The sequence below is a fragment of the Bos mutus genome, unplaced genomic scaffold (genome assembly GCF_027580195.1).
Source record: "Bos mutus isolate GX-2022 unplaced genomic scaffold, NWIPB_WYAK_1.1 CTG448, whole genome shotgun sequence".
In the NCBI taxonomy this organism is placed as follows: Eukaryota; Metazoa; Chordata; class Mammalia; order Artiodactyla; family Bovidae; genus Bos; species Bos mutus.
Genome location: NW_027219932.1, coordinates 80,412 through 99,185, shown reverse-complemented (window position 1 = coordinate 99,185; position 18,774 = coordinate 80,412). Strand labels below are relative to the sequence as shown.

The 18,774-nt window shown below is 44.6% G+C and overlaps 1 protein-coding gene across 4 annotated transcripts in view; it reads right to left on the bottom strand.

Annotated features, from left to right (window-relative positions):
- LOC102285268 (zinc finger protein 701-like) overlaps positions 1-9,902 on the bottom strand; it is a 31,681-nt gene extending 21,779 nt beyond the window's left edge. For 2 of the 4 annotated variants that reach the window (XM_070366996.1, XM_070366993.1), the window contains exons 1-3: positions 9,809-9,902; positions 5,300-5,376; positions 942-1,058 (exon numbers count right to left, since the gene is read on the bottom strand). In XM_070366996.1, coding sequence (XP_070223097.1) covers positions 942-1,058; positions 5,300-5,335 — 153 coding nt within the window. In that variant the 5' untranslated portion in view covers positions 5,336-5,376; positions 9,809-9,902. The other 2 variants (XM_070366995.1, XM_070366994.1) reach the window with 2 other exon arrangements.
- Between the last annotated feature and the right edge of the window lie 8,872 nt (positions 9,903-18,774).

Here is an 18,774-nt window from a genome sequence, read left to right as displayed (position 1 = left end):
ACCCAGGGATCGAATACAGGTCTCCCACATTGCACACAGACTCTGCCATCTGAGAAACCAGGGAATCCCTATACAAATAAATAATACATAAGACAGACAGAGAATTATCTAGCTGACTCTCAATACACTACCATTTAAAGCAAAGAGAAATAGAAACAGCAGAGGATATATCATCAAATTGGCTTCTGACCAACATCCAGACTCAAACAGCGCTGGCAAATCCCAGGACACAGCACATCTGGAGTCTCAATTGGGAAAACGTCCCAGGCAGTGTGTCCATTCCGTGGGTGAGACTTCAAAGATTGCAGTTCGAGGTTACTGCTTATAATCCCAGGACATGAACTGATATCATCATCAATCTGTGAGGAAACCGCAGCTCTGGTTTCATCTTAATGCTGTTTGTTTCATCTTATAAAACTTGGATGCTGCTAAGCCTGGGGCTTGGTTGGTCAGAGCCCCTTCCAAGGGCTGAACAAACTCAAGATTTGTCCCCTAACTTATTTATGGTGCCACAAGCCTTGCATTCACAGCAGGGAGTCAAGGCACTCACAGTCAGGGTGTGTCCAGACAGGTTAGAAGGAAGGTCAGAAGAATGCACTACTTTGTCTTGAAGCCTAAACAAGACTATTTATTTAATTTCCTTAACATCCTGGTGGCTCTATGCCTGCAAATACAGGAGGCATGGGTTCGATCCTTCACAAGTTTGAAATCAGCTTTATAAACACTCAAGCACGGGAAAAGCTCCTTGTGTATCATACAGTGAGCAGGTCACCTGAAGAAAGGACAAGTTTGAACTCCCGATGCCAATCATGAAGCCTTACATGTGAGAGTCAACAAGGCTTTGATCTCAGTAAGAAAAACAGGGGCTCCCAAGAGACACAGAGGGAACATGCAGAGGTACCCCAAAGTATACCACCACTTCGGAAGGAAGTGATCCTCACCCACAGCAGGATCCTGAGGGTCTCCACCATCACGTCCTTGTACAAGGTCCTCTGGGCAGGGTCCAGACATTCCCACTCCTCGGGAGTGAAATCTATGAACACATCCTTGAAGGTTAACTGTGTTGGAAATGAAAACACATTTCACCAACAGGCCCTGAGGAGGGTTCTTATTTTCACAGAAAAGGACAAGTGAGACAGGTAAGGTCAATTCAGCTGAAGTAATATTCTGATAGATCCATGCAAATCTATTTGGAGCAAATTGGTGGTCTCTAATTTAATTTCCTGTTTTTTCATAAGATGATGATATCCTCCAATCAACATGAATTTGTCATATGTGTGGACAAGACACGAAAAACAAATTACAATCAACAGTGGGTTGTCTATGCAGAAGTGTTACACTCAACACACTGAATGACATTCACTATCTAGATGAGTTACAGCAAGACTGGTGTCTTCAGAGACAACAAAGTCCACAGTGGCTTTAAAAGAACACACACTGTGATGAGGATAACATCATCACACTGACCAGAGGTGTCTCAACACTTCATACACACTAAGCATTACTCTAAACACTTTACACATATGAACTTCTCATCAACATAGCAGCACGTTAGAGAAAGATCTGTGTCCACCTTACGGGAGAGAAAACTCTGTCACTCTAAGAAATTACTCAGGTTAAATAGTTAAGAAATGAAGCAACAGCACTTGAGTTCAGGTGGTTGGGAGAGACAACTGAACCGAAAAAATTAAACAGTTAAGTAACAGTGTAAAAGACCATCCACAGAACGTTCCCAGAGAATACAGGAAACAAGTTCAAGGAAGCTGTAGTGCAATGGAACAGTAAAATGATCACTATACAGAATCACCCCCTCTCCCCGCCAATCCATACAATGTCAGTAATCTTACTACTATTTATATCATTCATGTGATGAGATAGAATAAACTTAAGGTCATGGAATACACTTAAGATACAAGTGCAACTGCTACAAAGCATAAAGCATATTTATGAGATGATGTTTTATAATAAAACCATGGAGTTACATATCCATGCACTCATGCATGCACATGTAAACAAACAGCTGATTGAAAAAAAAAAGAGTTGTCTTTTTTCTTTCATTCAATCAAAATTTAGTGAGCATCAACTCTGTGTCCCGAACTGGGAATACAGCAGTATACATGATGGAGCTTACAATCCAGGAGCCAGCTGGCCAATTACATCCATAATTTTAACATCACTATTGTTATATGTGCTCTGAAACAGGCCTGGTGCTAAGACAAGATTCAACAGAAAGTCTTGACCTACATCAAGAAATCAGACATCAGATGAGGTCTCCGTGAGGAAGAAACACTTAGATTGGCAAGGTGGGAAATGGAAGAGTTTTGTAAGCAGAGAGAAGAGCCTCAGTGCCAGCTCTGAGGCAGGAAGATATTTAGTGAACAGAAAGTCAGCCAGTGTGACTGGGACACAGGGAACAAAGAGGGGTGATGCCAGGTAGAGGCTGATTTCTACAAGGTGTAGGATTTAGGACTTTATTCCAAAAGCTACTGGAAGTCACTGAAGAATCTGTAGGAAGAAAGTTAGAGGTTTAGATTTGGTTTTTCGAGCTCACTGTGTTGTGTGTGAAGGTCGTTGTTCAGCTGCTCAGTCATGTCAGACTATTTGTGACTCCACGGTAGCTTGCCAGGGTGGACATTTCGTACTCCAAAGAGTTGCCTTTTGACACATTCTGGGATGATACTCCCATTTTCTTTTACTTGTATATTTCAGCATCTTTGGGACATTAAAAGCCAATCAGTTCTACATCATTAAGTTTGTCAGCATTCTATGTCTTTTTTAAAGCTTATTTGGTTATGCTGGGCCTTCGTTGCTGTGAGCAGGCTTTCTCTAGTTGCAGCTGCGGTGCCCGGCTTCTCATTGCAGTGGCTTCGCTTGTTTTAGAGCACAGACTCTAGACAGTGCGGGCTTCAGGAGTTATGGCTCCTGGGCTCTAGAGTACAGGCTCAGTAGTTGTGGCACATGGGCTTAGTTGCTCTGAGGCATCTTCCTGGATCTGGGATAGAACCCATGCACCCTACATTGGCAGCCACATTATTATCAACTGTACTACCAGGGAAGTCTTCAACATTATCTTATTGTAGTTCAAAAAAATAAAAGGATACTAGTTCAAAAAAATAAAAAGTAATATAAGCAGAACATAATATACAGAAGATTTATTCTAATGTGTATAAAATACCTGTGTTTAAAAATAATATCAAAGCTTCCCTGGTGGCTCAATGGTAAAGAACTCACTGACCAATGCAAGAGACATGGGTTGTTGCCTGGTCCAGTAAGATCCCACATGCTGAGGGGCAACTAGATCCCTGAGTCTCAATTCCTGAGCCAGAGCTCTAGAGCCCAGCAAGTGAAACTACTGAAGCCAGTGCACTCTAGAGCCTGTGCTGCAAAATGAGAGAAGCCAATGCAAGGAGAAGCCCCCACTGCAATGAGAGTGGCCACCACTTGCCGGAATGAGGGAAAAGCCATTGAAGCAATGAAGACCCAGTACAACAAATAAATACATTAAAAAAAAAAGTGACTTTATCCTTAATTTGAGGTATGTAGTTATGTATGTGTATGAGTACATAATCAAAATTTTATTATTATAGTCCATTAATGAAATATTTAATTAAGATTAGGAAAGTTGGAGAATTCCCTGACGGTTCAGTGGTTAAGATCCCACACTTCCACTGCATGATTTTGGGTTCAATCCCTACTCACAGAACTATGACCACCCAAGCTCACCATGCAGCCAAAAAAAGAAAAAAAATTAGTAAACTTGATTTCACAGTTTAAATGAGGAAAGGTAATGAAACACTCTCTAGACCTGAAGCCTCTTTCTCAACTTTCCATTCCATTGCCAAACACTAAGATTTTTAAGAGATGCACATTTAATTTTATTTATTAGACTCTGATGCTGGGAGGGATTGGGGCAGGAGGAAAAGGAGACAGAAGATGAGATGGCTGGATGGCATCACCAACTCAACGGACGTGAGTTTGAGTGAACTCCGGGAGTTGGTGATGGACAGGGAGACCTGGCATGCTGTGATTCATGTGGTCGCAAAGAGTCGGACATGACTGAGCAACTGAACTGAACTGATTATTATTTTTTAAAAATTTATTTATTTTAATTGGAGGCTAATTACTTTACAATATTGTAGTGGTTTTGTCATACATTGACATGAATCAGCCATGGGTGTACATGTGTTCCCCATCCTGAACCCCCTTCCCACCTCCTTCCCCATGCCATCCCTCTGGGTCATCCCAGTGCACCAGCCCTGAGCACCCTGTCTCATGCATGAAACCTGGAGTGGCGATCTGTTTCACATATGATAATATACATGTTTCAGTGCTAGTCTCTCAAATCATCCCACCCTCGCCTTCTCCCACAGAGTCCAAAAGACTGTTCTATACATCTGCGTCTCTTTTGCTGTCTCGCATATAGAGTTATTGTTACCAACTTTCTAAATTTCATATATATGCATTAGTATACTATATTGGTGTTTTTCTTTCTGGCTTATTTCACTCTGTATACTAGGCTCCAGTTTCATCCACCTCATTAGAACTGATTCAAATGTATTCTTTTTAATGGCTGAGTAATATTCCATTGTGTATATGTACCACAGCTTTCTTATCCATTTGTCTGCTGATGGACATCTAGGTTGCTTCCATGTCCTGGCTATTATAAACAGTGCTGCAATGAACATTGGGGTACATGTGTCTCTTTCAATTCTGGTTTCCTCGGTGTGTATGCCCAGCAGTGGGATTTCTGGGTCATATGGCAGTTCTTCCAATTTTTCAAGGAATCTCCACACTGTTCTCCATAGTGGCTGTACTAGTTTGCATTCCCACCAACAGTGTAAGAGGGTCCCCTTTTCTCCACACCCTCTCCAGCATTTATGTACTATAAAAAGTCAGATCTGATTCCCCCTCTTTTCCAGATTTTAACAAGTATTGTGCACACTAATACCTGACTTCCACATGCAGCTTCTTTACCCTCGTTGACAGAGAGCAGACAGCACATCCAGATGGGCCCTAAGCAATCCCTGCTGCCCAACAGCACTGAGACCCTGTCTCCAACCTGTGGGTATGAAGCCCTGCCTAGGACAGTGCCCAAGGGAGCCTCCTCACAAGGGCCGGGTCACTGGGTCATGGGGAGACGGGATCTAAGTGGAGATGATAGGCCCTGAGGGAAGGCCCCAGGTGAGTGTGCATGTACAGGAGTCAGACAGGACACTTCAGAGTCAGACACAATAAGCAAGTCCAGAGAAGGGCATTTCAGAAAGGACAGACTGAGAACCCACTGAGAATATGACGTTACCTGAGAAAGAGCAATTCCTGACACATTTTCTTTCATCTTCTTGGCTTCTTCCTCAGGCAACACAAGTCTTCAGAGGTCTATAATGAAAGTGGAAAGCATGCGTTTAATGCTTAGAGTCAACACACCCGCTTCCTGAGCCCCATCCCCAACACAGAGAAGCCCTCACCATGTGGAACAGACAATCCTCTGTGCCCACGGTCTCAGGAGGGACTCAGGATGGTCAACTCCCGCACGGAGTCCAACATGGAACTTTCCCACACTTTTATTCGGATCACACTCCCCTCCTGGTGAGGCCTCATGCACACAGCAGCAGGGGGCACCTCCACTGACCCCATGATGCCCTTCAGGTCACACAGCAGGCCCTGGTCCAGCCCCACTCAGGGCAGAGCGCCCTCCCCTCCCCCAGGGCCTGACCTTAGTCTCAGAAGTGGAGGCTAAGAGCCCTGGTGCTCAATGCAGGATCCAAATCGGAATCATCTGCGACTCTGTGCACATTCCTGGGACAAGGCCCCACATGAGAACCTGAGGAGCGTGTCTGATGGGGGAGAATCGACTAACAAAAGGGATATGTGTATACATACCATACACCATGTGACCATGTGACATGTGTACACCGTGAAATATTTATCACAATCCACGAACCAACACATCCATCACCTCCAAAACCCCATGTTTTGTGTGTGGTGAAAACACTGACGATGTACTCTCCTGACATATTCCCACTGTGCAGTAATAGAATAGGATTAACTACAGTCAGCATGCTGCACATACCTCCCCAGGACTTACTCACTTCACAACTCACAGTCTGTACTTTTTGACCAACATCTCCCACAACAACGCTTGTCTCTCTCACACACACACACACACACCCATTCACTGGGTTCATCAAAAGGTCCACTCTTGCTCTCACAACCCTCCTGGAGACCTCAATGAAGCTTCCCTTCAGCTTCTCCCATTTTTCTACCTCTTCTCCGTGCATGGTTGAAAAAGAGCAGAGACCACTAGGCATGCATAGTGCAACAGAAATCTGCCCAAGCTGCAAATCCAAGGACACTGGGACTGAATATGGAGAAAAAGAACCTGGTCCTCTTGGGAAAACCTATCAGCGACTGTGGACATTATGTAGCTGAGAAATAGGCAGACTGAGTTCAATAAAGAAGTCACAAGACGAGAGAGCCCCCAGTCTCACTGGCTCATGTTCTCCCTGCTCACAGCTAAATGCAAGATAACCACAGTAAACTCAGCATCTGCTGCAATGGGCAGATGAGCTGCTGGAAGGCAAAGCTGCTGTCCAAGATGGAAACTGGCCCCTGGATGGACAGAGCTTAGAAGACCTGGGGGCTGCAGTGAGCAGTGACACTGCAGACTAAAATATGGGGATGCCTCAAGACACTCGGAGAAGGCAACGGCACCCCACTCCAGTACTCTTGCCTGGAAAATCCCATGGATGGAGGAGCCTGGTAGGCTGCAGTCCATGGGGTCTCCAAGAGTCGGACATGACTGAGCGACTTCACTTTCACTTTTCACTTTCATGCATTGGAGAAGGAAATGGCAACCCACTCCAGTGTTCTTGCCTGGAGAATCCCAGGGACAGGGGAGCCTGGTAGGCTGCCATCTATGGGGTCACACAGAGTCAGACATGACTGAAGTGACTTAGCATAGCATAGCATAGCATCAAGACACTAGATCTGTCAGGCTTCTTAGGACTCTCACATCTTTTTGCTTTGGGTAGTAAGTCTCCACGTGGGGTAAGGATCAATTAGAGTTGAAATGTCCAGAACAGATATGGGAACCATCATCACCTACCCTGTAACCTCCATCTCCTGAGAATTCTTCAGCCAAACACACATTCATAGTCTGTGAGATGTTGTAAGAGAGATGTTGCACACATCCTGGAAGCAAGAGGAAAATGGGGCATCCTTCAATGAAGGGAAAAGAGGAAACATTCCAAATAATCAAAGGAGAAGGCCATCTCTGATGAAGGTGATTAATATAGAGGCAGTAAATCTGGTTAACATGACAGCAAATATCAAAGGAGATGGGGAGACCTCTCTGGCCTAGACCTGACGAAGAGAAAAAGCAAGGGCAACAGTGATATAATGACCAAACCTAGACGTTAGCAACTAAGATCCGAGACGGAGAAGGTTTTGGTTATATGAACAAGGACTAAGTGAATGTGACCAGGACAGACTGACCATGAGAACGGGTCAGCTCCCAGGATGGGGCTGGAGACCCTGGCAGAGACCTGAGGATGACAAAGGGCTGGAGAGCCACCTAAGGAGTTAGGATGCTTCCCTGAGGACACAGGGAAGCCAGCAGAGGTGGGAGTCCTCCCTTCACATCGACCTTTATTCACAGAAGACGGTTCATGATTCTCTCTGACTCTGAGCCTATGCTCCCACCTCCATCCTACTATTGTCCTTTTTCATGTTGCAAGACTGGGATCCATTTCAAATTCTAATACTAACTGGGCAGTCCCTCCAAGAACTGCCACACACCCAATTTGGCCAATCATCTCAGGGGTCACTGTTCCTCAGCTTCTGGACCTGAGGGAAACACCATCAGATCAACTCAGCTCACTACATGTGAGATCACATAAAAGAGAGGAAATTGGAGTATCAGACTAACTGCTTACATTACGTCGTGACTCTTAACCTCTACTCCACACCAGGAAAAGGGAAGGGGCTGACCCACCTCTGACAGAATCAAGACACTGCCGCAGCTTAAACTTCTATAACCTCTGCACATGGATGTTATCTTTTAATACAGATAATTACAAAATGCACAAGCCTTACAGACAGAAGTTTTGCAGTTCTCATTTTCATCTGTATAATTTAAAAAAGAATGTCTTAAACTTAGTAGATTTTAAAGCCAAAAATCAATGTATCACAACTTAATAATTCTTATACAATCGATTCAGCACTCGTCTGGATCTAGTCCCCTGCCACACCTGCACAATAGTTGTTTCCACTTCATCTGGTTTATCTGTTTCCCTACTTCTTTCTCCGTCTCCCTTTCTCTTCCCCTCTGGTCTCCTGCTGTGCCTGTCCTCCTCTCTACTTCTTCCCTGACTCCCATCCGGCCTCTCTCTGCCATTTGTTCCCCATCAAGATGCGTTCTCTCCATCCTCCCTGGTGATCCTCAATCTCCCGCCTTTCTTCCTCCATCTTTGCCCTCTCTTCCTCCCAACTCTCTGGCACCCTCAAGTGGCTGTGCTTCCTTTCAGCTTCCTTTCTCAGCTCCTCCAACCACTAGGAGCTCCCTTTCTCTCCCAGCAGGATATTGTTTGTAGGTCAAGGTCCCAAGTCTTGTATCCCCTTTGAGGGCTCTCAGTGTGAACTGCCTCTCCACTGTCGCCTTCTTTGGGGCCCCTGATTTACAACCCCTCTCCCCTGAAGACTATAGAAGGGGGCGGCAGAGGATGAGATGGTTAGATAGCATCCCTGACTCAACGGACACGAATCTGAGCAAACTCTGGGAGAAACAGGGTTCGAAAAGACTGGGACCGAACACCACCTCCCTATCTTGCTCACCTTTAACTCTCAGGAAATTCTGTTTTTCTCTAAACTTTTTTCCCTAACCTCTACCTTCAAGGCCCATTGTTTTTCATGCTGTTGTCTCTTCACAAGTTCCTCACAATCCTCTTCATTGCCATCGCTTCTTCTTCATGTTTCTCTTTATTTTCTATTTCTCTAGGAGTTGCTGTCCCTGCTTCTACTGACAACCCCTCGCCCACTATTTACAGGGATGGTGACTGATTAAGAAGCCCGGTTCCCGCAAAAGCCAACCAGCAACGGGTGGAATTTGGGACGGAACCTCGGGTGCCACGTGGCTGGCGCAGGTCACCTCCCCCCGACACCGGTCACGGCAACGTCACTATGAAGAGAAAGCCTACAGGGCAGAAACACCTGCCTGAGGAGACGCGAGGACAGACGGGTTGGGAGGAAGGGGTCTCAGCAGCGGGGCGAGCTCTCCAGAATCCCAGGACCCGGGAGACAACGCGGCCTCTCCGGAAGCGGAGAGGTCGGGGCGGTCGGCGCGGCTAGGGGCCGCGGAGCTAATAAACCCACCTCGCCGAAGAGAATTGTATGCGGTGTAGGAAGGGCAGAGAGGTCAGTGAGGTCAGTAAATGGTTTCAAGTAGGAAACAGGTGCGGAACGCAGCGTCTCTGTGGACCAAAAGCTGGAAGCGGCTTCAGAGCGACTTTAAAGCAAAATGGCGGCGCCCCTTTGGCGCTCACCAAGACGTCTGGAGAAGGAAATGGCAACCCACTCCAGTGTTCTTGCCTGGAGAATCCCAGGGACGGAGGAGCCTGGTGGGCTGCCGTCTATGTGGTCGCACAGAGTCGGACAGGACTGAAGCGACTTAGCAGCAGCAGCAGCAAGACGTCTGAACTTGCTGGGGATGGTGGGACGGGCGCAGGGATTTAGAGTCACTAGCGAACCTGAGACTCGGGGTAACGAGGAAAGGAGACTGAAGGCGCAGGTTTGATCAGACAGAAAAACTCACGCTGAGCTGAGAGACCTCCACTTGCCGCGCTCCGCTTCCGGGTTTGCACGAATCTGCGCTCACGCGCAGTGAAAGTCGGAGCGGCCTGGGGGCGGGGACTCAGCGGAGCCAGGTCGTCGGAGGGCGGGGCGTTGAGCTAAGCCGAACACGCGTGGGGACATCGGGAGTGTGAGGAGGAGCTTCGAGGCGTTCTGGGACCGGCGTCCGGGCGCAGTGGGTAGAGCGGTGCGGGCGCGGCGCGGAGAAACAATTCATTACTGTAATCACCTCTGAAGCGGACTGCAGCCAGAATATTAAAACAGGCCTGCTCCTTGCAAGGAAAGTTATGATAACACCAGAAAGTGTTAAAAAGAAAAGGCATTACTATGCCAACAAGGGTCCCTATACTCAAAGCTATGGTTCTTCCAGTTGTCAGGTAGGGATGTGAGAGTTGGTCCATAAAGAAGGCTCAGCATAGAAGAACGGGTGCTTTTGGATTGTGGTGCTGGAGAAGAGTCTTGAGGGTCCCTTGGACTGCACGGAGATCAAACCAGTCAATCCTAAAGGAAATCAGTCCTGAATGTTCATTGGAAGGAGTGAGGCTGAAGCTGAAGCTCCAGTACTTTGGCCACCTGATGGGAAAACCTGACTCAGAAAAGTCCCTGAGGCTGGAAAAGACTGAAGGCAGGAGGAGAAGGGGGACAACAGAGGACGAGATGGTTGGATGGCATCACCGACTGGATGGACAAGTTTCATCACGCTCCAGGAGATGCAGGATGGGAAGCCTGGCTGCTTTAGTCCATGGGGTCGCCAAGAGCCGAACACGACTGAGGTACAGAACAATAACTGCTCCTCGCCCCACCCATCCCATAAAATCATCTCAGGCTTGAGTCTAGGACTGGCAATCAACCTTAATGCACAACATGTAAAATTATCCCTCAAATGTCTTCACATTCTCCAATCTCTTAGGATCTTTCCCCACTATTACACAGCACTACCCACCACACTTGTTAGCAGTCCAAAATTCAGCCCTATCCCCACTGGGTTTCATTGGACTGGAAAACATCCAACAAAAACCCACTTCTTTAATTCAAAGAAAATTTTCTACACTAGTGTCAGACCATATGGGCTACCCAGGTGGCTCAGTTGGGAATTTGCCTGCCAATGAAGGAGCTACAAGAGATGGGGCTTCAATCCCTGAGTCAAGGACCCCCAGGATTAGGACATGCAACCCACCCCAGTATTCTTGCTTGGAAAATCCCATGGACAACGGAGCCTGGTGGGCTACACTCCATGGGGTTTCAAAGAATCAGAGGTGACAGAGCACAGCGACCATTCTGTATTTCTCTTTGACTCCAGTGCTGATACAATGATTCTAGTGCTGATACAACTAACTAGCATCACTGAAAATAATCTCCTAAAATGAAGAGTCTTTGTAGTCAATTTATTACTCTGGTCATAAAAACTAGAAAAGGACAGTAATAAGCCTCCCTAACACGGGAGAAAAAACTCCAGCTCCATCACTAATCTCCAAAGTTGAAACTCTAATCTAGTTCATGAACACTTATTATAGGATATTTATAAAATTATTGTCATGTCTTAATTAAAATTACTTTTTCCCTATAAACTACTATATATTTCGTGCACTATTTGTGTCAGGATTTTACATGGAAAGGACTCAAACCCCAAGCCTCTAAGTCCACAACTGAATTTACTTGGGGTGGAGGAACGGGTGGATGAGTAGGAAAGTCTGGTGACCCAAGATCACAGATATGGAGCAGAGGCTCAGTTTAACAAGAAAAAAAGAACAAAAAACAGTACCACATGTTTCCAATGGTGACTACACCTACCATTTGCTGTGAACTCTGCTTCTGGGCATGAGGGGTGGGCCCAAGTGGGCCAGAGATGATACTGGCATGTTCCATCCTTTAGTTGCCAGGCCTTTTGTCAGGCTTTAGAAGTACTTGGTGCTTCACTGGTGGCTCAGATGGTAAAGGAATCCACCCAGAATGCAGGAGTCTGGGTTCGCTCCTTGGGATGGGAACATCCCCTTGAGGAGGGCATGGCAACCCACTCTAGTCTTCTTGCCTGGAGAACCCCACTGATAGAGGAACCTGGTGGGCTACAGTTCATGTGGACCCAAAGAGTTAACATGACTGAGGGACTAGGCACACGCACAGTGTTTCATGTCTTGAGTTGCACCACTGATTCATCATTAGTTTAAGTAACTATCTGTAACAGTTTCAAAATAAAAGCTGGAATTCTGTGGGATTATAACTGTCAAAAGTAAGGTTTCCTGCTGATGAGGCTGAAGCGATTCAGAGGCCTGGGAACTAAAACCAGGCATGGCCACTGGGCTGGGGGTAGGTGGGAGTGGGGTGGGGATTAATGTAGGGCAGTGGCTGGACCCAGGAATATTCCAGGAATTAGAATTATTTAGCAGTTTAAGTAAATAAGAACTAGCTTTGTGTGGGAATTACAGGCTAAAACACACAACTCTTAGAATGCACTACTTCATACTAACAGTTCTAAGGTGACAAATGTCTTGACATTCCACTTCTTCAAGGATCAAGCTTATTAGTCACTGAAGTGGCCCAGCGACAGTGCACCCTGAGGGGAATGCAGGATGGAAAAAATCAGGCACCGTTCAATGCTTTGGAAATTCTGGCCTTGGTATTTCAGGAAGGGCTGCTTGGGCCCGTCCTCCTCCTCAGGAAGTCCAGATAAATTTGGGCCATTCTCTCCTGGTTTCAGATCACCCAGTTATTGGTTGAGGACACCAAACTTTATATGGCAATGTATTAACATACACAGGCCCCAGTGAAAAGATACACGAGGATCCTGGTTGAAAGATACTGGGGTTTTCTCAGTTGAAAGACACTTAGTGGTACCTCCCTGGTGGTCCAGTGGTAAAGAATCCGCCTGCCAATGCATTGGACAAGGGTTTGATCCCTAGTCTGGGAGGATACCACGTGTCTTGGAGCAACAAGCCTATGCAACACAAGTACTGAGCCTGTGCTCTAAAGCTTGTGTTCTGCAACAAGAGTAGCTACAGCAATAAGCCTGCACACAGCAACTAGAGAGTAGCTCCTGCTCTCTGCTAACTAGAGAAAGACCATGTGCAGCAAAACCAAATCAGCACAGCAGGAAAAGAAAATACATTGAGTGCTGTGCACTGACCAAAACAAGGAGGGTCAGCACTCCTGTCTCCAAGCAAGCCCCAGCTAGGTTTATGTATTTTATGTACAGAATTCATAGCCCCTGGTCGCTGCAAAGAGAAAAAAGCCAGCGCAACAATGGAGACCTACAGGCAAAAGTAAATTTTAAAAATTGTTAAAGAGAGAAAAAATTTCCTGTAATGAAAACTCCATTCTTCTTTATAAAAAGTGTTTCTACTCTATGCTTGTGATGACTTAGCTTCAAATATGTTTGAGATAAACTTGTTTACATCAAAATATATAATACTTAAGTCTATACTTCTCAATGAAATGGAACGTCAAAATTACTAGATGATCATTTGATGGTAATTAGGCAGTTTATTTTTTGTTTCAAAATTTGAATGCATTTTCTTCCTTTGTTGTTTCAGGAAGCTCTGTCAGATGTGGACAACAAAGCAGAATGTAAAATATAAAGTCTTCAGAAGACAGTTTATTTGCACCAAAATTATCAGCTTTGCACCACTTATAAATATTTCCATATGTATTAATGTACAGAGCTCAAGTCCTAAAGGAAATTTCTTCATATTTTTAGGGCATTTATTATGTCCCCTCTCATTGTCTTATGTGCATTTTAATCTTACACATCTCAAAATAACCCACAAATGTATTTGATAGTGTAAGGCAGGGAAGAAATGTAAACTAGACACTAAATCTAAGTCACATGTGGACCAAAAAAAAAAAAAAGGTAAGGAAAACCTACTGAAAAAACAAAATAGGGTGGCACGATTTGAGAGAAAATCATTGAAACTTACATATTACCATATGTAAAATAGCCAATGGGAGTTTGATGTATGACAAGGCACCCAGACCTACTGCTCTCTGAAGACCTGGAGGGATAGGGTAGGTAGGGAAGTGGGTTCAGGAGGGAGGGAATATATGTATGCCTATAGCCTATTCATGTTGGTGTACTGCAGAAACCATCACAATATTGTTAAAAAAAACAACAACAAATTTTACTACAGCTGACACTGAACCATGGAGCATATTACTTATTTCTATAATGTGACATCAACAGTTTAATATCCTCTGGAAAACAGAACTTCTATTTAGTATTTAACCCAAGAAATATTTCCAATCACGTAATGTTCATTCAGTTCAGTTCAGTCACTCAGTCGTGTCCGACTCTTTGTGACCCCATGGACTGCAGCACAGGAGGACTCCCTGCCATCCATCACCAACTCCCAGAGCTTATTCAAACTCAGGTCCATCGAGTTGTTGATGGCATTCAACCATCTCATCCTCTGTCGTCCCCTTCTACTCCCACCTTCAATCTTTCCCAGCATCAGGGTCTCTTCAAATGACTCGCTTCTTCGCCTCAGGTGGTCAAAGTATTGGAGTTTCAGCTTCAGCATCAGTCCTTCCAATGAATATTCAGGACTGGTTGGATCTCCTTGCAGTCCAAGGGACTCTCAAGAGTTTTCTCCAACACCACAGTTCAAAACAATCAATCCTTTGGCCCTCAGCTTTCTTTATATCCATATACGACTACTAGAGAAACCATACCTTTGACTAGACAAGGCTTTGTTGGCAAAGTAATGTCTCTGCTTTTTAATATGCTGTCTAGGTTGGTCATAGCTTTTCTTCCAATGAGCAAGCATCTTTTAATTTCATGCATGCAGTCATCATTTGCAGTGATCTGGAAGCCCTAGAAAATAAAGTCTTTCACTTGTTCCATTGTTTCCCTACCTACTTACCATGGATGCCATGGTCGTAGTTTTCTGAATGTTGAGTTTTAAGCCAATTTTTTCACTCTCATCTTTCACTTTCCTCAAGAGGCTCTTTAGTTCTTCACTTTCAGCCATAAGGGTGGTGTCATCTGCATATCTGAGGTTATTGACATTTTCTCCGGCAATCTCGATTCCAGCTTGGGCTTCCTCCAGCCCAGCATTTCTCTTAATGTATTCTGCATATACGTTAAATAAGCAGGGTGACAATATACAGTCTTCATGTAATCCTTACCCTATTTGGAACCAGTCTCTTGTTGATGTCCAGTTCTAACTGTTGCTTCCTGACCTGCACACAGATTTCTCAAGAGGCAGGTAAGTGGTCTGGTATTCCCATTTCTGGAAGAACTTTCCAGACTTTGTTGTGGTCCACACAATCAAAGGCTTTGGCATAGTCAATAAAGCAGAAGCAGATTTTTTTTTTTTTGAACTATCTTGCTTTTTCAATGATCCAATGGATGTGGGCAATTTGATCTCTGGTTCCTCTGCCTTTACTAAATCCAGCTCAAACATCTGGAAGTTCATGGTTCACAACCTGTTGAAGCCTGGGTTGGAGAATTTTGAGCAAGCATGTGAGATGAGTACAAATGTGAGGTAGTTTGAAGATTATTTGGCATTGCTTTTTTAGGGGGTTGGAATGAAAACTGACTTTTTGCAGTCCTATTGCCACCCCTGAGTTTTCCAAAATTGCTGGAATGTTGAGTGCAGCACTTTAAGGATTTGCAATACCTCAACTAAGTGAGTGATCACACCATCACAGTTATCTGGGTCATGAAGATCTTTTTTGTATAGATATGTAATGTTCATTAGGCTACTGTAAAAATACCTTAGGTAAAAGATCAGATCAGATCAGTCGCTCAGTCATGTCCGACTCTTTGTGACCCCATGAATCGCAGCACGCCAGGCCTCCCTGTCCATCACCAACTCCCGGAGTTCACTCAGACTCACGTCCATCGAGTCACTGATGCCATCCAGCCATCTCATCCTCTGTCGTCCCCTTCTCCTTCTGCCCCCAATCCCTCCCAGCATCAGAGTCTTTTCCAATGAGTCAACTCTTCGCATCAGGTGGCCAAAGTACTGGACTTTCAGCTTTAGCATCATTCCTGCCAAAGAAATCCCAGGGCTGATCTCCTTCAGAATGGACTGGTTGGATCTCCTTGCAGTCCAAGGGACTCTCAAGAGTCTTCTCCAACACCACAGTTCAAAAGCATCAATTCTTCGGCGCTTAGCCTTCTTCACAGTCCAACTCTCACATCCATACATGATCACAGGAAAAACCATAGCCTTAACTAGACAAACCTTTGTTGGCAAAGTAATGTCTCTGCTTTTGAATATGCTATCTAGGTTGGTCATAACTTTCCTTCTAAGGAGTAAGCGTCTTTTAATTTCATGGCTGCAGTCACCATCTGTAGTGATTTTGGAGCCCAGAAAAATAAAGTCTGACACTGTTTCCACTGTTTGCCCATCTATTTCCCATGAAGTGGTGGGACCGGATGCCATGATCTTCGTTTAGTAATCTATCCGTTTAGTAACATAGATAAATAGTAAGCTATGGCCGTCTTCAACCATATGAACAATGGAACATATGTGTACCATACAGGAATATTATAAATTCATAGCATGTGTAAACATTCATTGTTTTCTTAAACAGTCTCACTGTGGTTTTTCGATGTTTGACTACTGACTCCTTTAGACTTTAAAAACAACCACTTCCTGTGCTGCCTCTCAGGGCAGGCTGAGAAAAAAATTTAAGGCCTCCTTCCTTTGATACCAACTAGTAGTTCACCAGAGCAAAAACTCTCCCCTCCTTGCCATCCAGTAATCATCTTAACACTCCAAGAATGTCACCATTCCTTTTTAAGTATGCTTTTCCCAAAAGCATGGAAGAGAAAAGAAACGATATACTATTTGAATGCAGAGTTCCCAAGAATAGCAAGGAGAGATGAGAAAGCCTTCCTCAGGATCAATGCAAAGACATAGAGGAACACAGAATGGGAAAGACTAGAGATGTCTTCAAGAAAATTAGAGATACCAAGGGAAGATTTCATGCAAAGACAGGCACAATAAAGTACAGAAATGGTATGGGCCAAAAAGCAGCAGAAGGTATTAAGAAGAAGTGGTAAGAACACACAGAAGAACTATACACAAAAGATCTTCATGACCCAGATAAACACGATGGTGTGATCACCAACCTAGAGCCAGAAATTCTGGAATGTGAAGTCAAGTGGGCCTTAGGAAGCATTACTGTGAACAAAGCCAGTGGAAGTGATGGAATTCCAGTTGAGCTATTTCAAATCCTAAAAGATGCTGTGGATGTGCTGCACTCAATAGGCCAGCAAATTTGGAAAACTCAGCAGTGGCCACAGGACTGGAAAAGGTCCGTTTTCATTCCAATCTCAACGAAAGGCAATGCCAAAGAATGCTAAACTACTGCAGAGTCGCACTCATCTCACACACTAGTAAAGTAATGCTCAAAATTCTCCAAGCCAGGCTTCAACAGGATGTGAACCATGAACTTCCAGACCTTCAATCTGGATTTAGAAAAGGCAGAGGAACCAGAGATCAAATTGCCCACATCAGTTGAATCATCAAAAAAGCAAGACAGTTCCAGAAAAGTATCTACTTCTGCTTTATCGACTATGCCAATGCCTTTGATTGTGTGGACCACAACAAACTCTAGAAAATTCTTCAGATGGGAATACCAGACCACCTGACCTGCCTCTTCAGAAATCTGTGTGCAGGTCAGGAAGCAAAAGTTAGAACTGGACATCAACAGACTGGTTCCAAATAGGGAAAGGGTTACATGAAGACTGTATATTGTCACCCTGCTTATTTAACTTATATGCAAAATACATTAAGAGAAATGCTGGGCTGAAGGAAGCACAAGCTGGAATCGAGATTTCCGGGAGAAATGTCAATAACCTCAGACATGCAGATGACACCACGTTTATGGCAGAAAGTGAAGAACTAAAGAGCCTCTTGAGAAAAGTGAAAGACGAGAGTGAAAACGTTGGTTTGAAATCAACATTCAGAAAACTAAGATGATGGCATCTGGTTCCCATCATTTCAAGGAAAATTAAAGGGGAAACAGTGAAAACAGTGGCAGACTATTTTCTTGGGCTCCCAAATCACTGCAGATCGTGACTGCATCCATGAAATTAAAAGACACTTCCTCCTTGGAAGAAAAGTCATGACCAATCTAGACAGCATATTAAAAAGCAGACATTATTTGCCAACAGAGATCTGTCTGATCAAACGTATGGTTTTTCCAGTATTCATGTATGGATTTGAGAGTTGGACTATAAAGAAAGCTGAGTGCCAAAGAACTGATTATTTTGAACCGTGGTGTTGGAGAATCTTGACAGTCCCTTGCACTGCAAGGAGATCCAACCAGTCTATCCTAAAGGAAATCAGTCCTAATATTCATTGGAAGGACTAATGCTGAAGCTGAAACTCTAATACTTTGGCCCCCTGATGAAAAGAACGGTCTCATTTGAAGAGGCCCTGGTGCTGGCAAAGATTGAGAGCAGGAGAAATGGACGGCAGACGATGAGATGGTTAGATCGTATCACTGACTCGATGGCCATGAGTTTGACAAGCTCCAGGAGTTGGTGATGAACAGGGAAGCCTGGCATGCTGCAGTCCATAAGATCACAGAGTTGGACACGACTGAGCGACTGAACTGAACCGAACAGTTTGGCAGGCTACCATGCTTCCACTAGAAAGCTTCAGCAGTTAACATTCTCATAAGAGTTCAACTTATGGCTTCATTTGTCTCAAAATCCAAACCAAACTTTGGGTTTCGTTGCATCTTGTTCTTTCAGTGACTGCAAAGTAACAAGATCCAACATATTGGGGACTGAATATATGAAATTTCTAGTTTATCAAACAAAAATATTCCCATAATATAATAAGTGTGGACTCTAAACTATTTCTGGGTCTTCCCTGGTGCTCAGTGGTAAGGAATCCACCTGCCAAATAGAGACATGGGAGAGATCCCTGGTCTGGGAAATTCCTACATGCTTTGGAGATATCCTATAAGCCA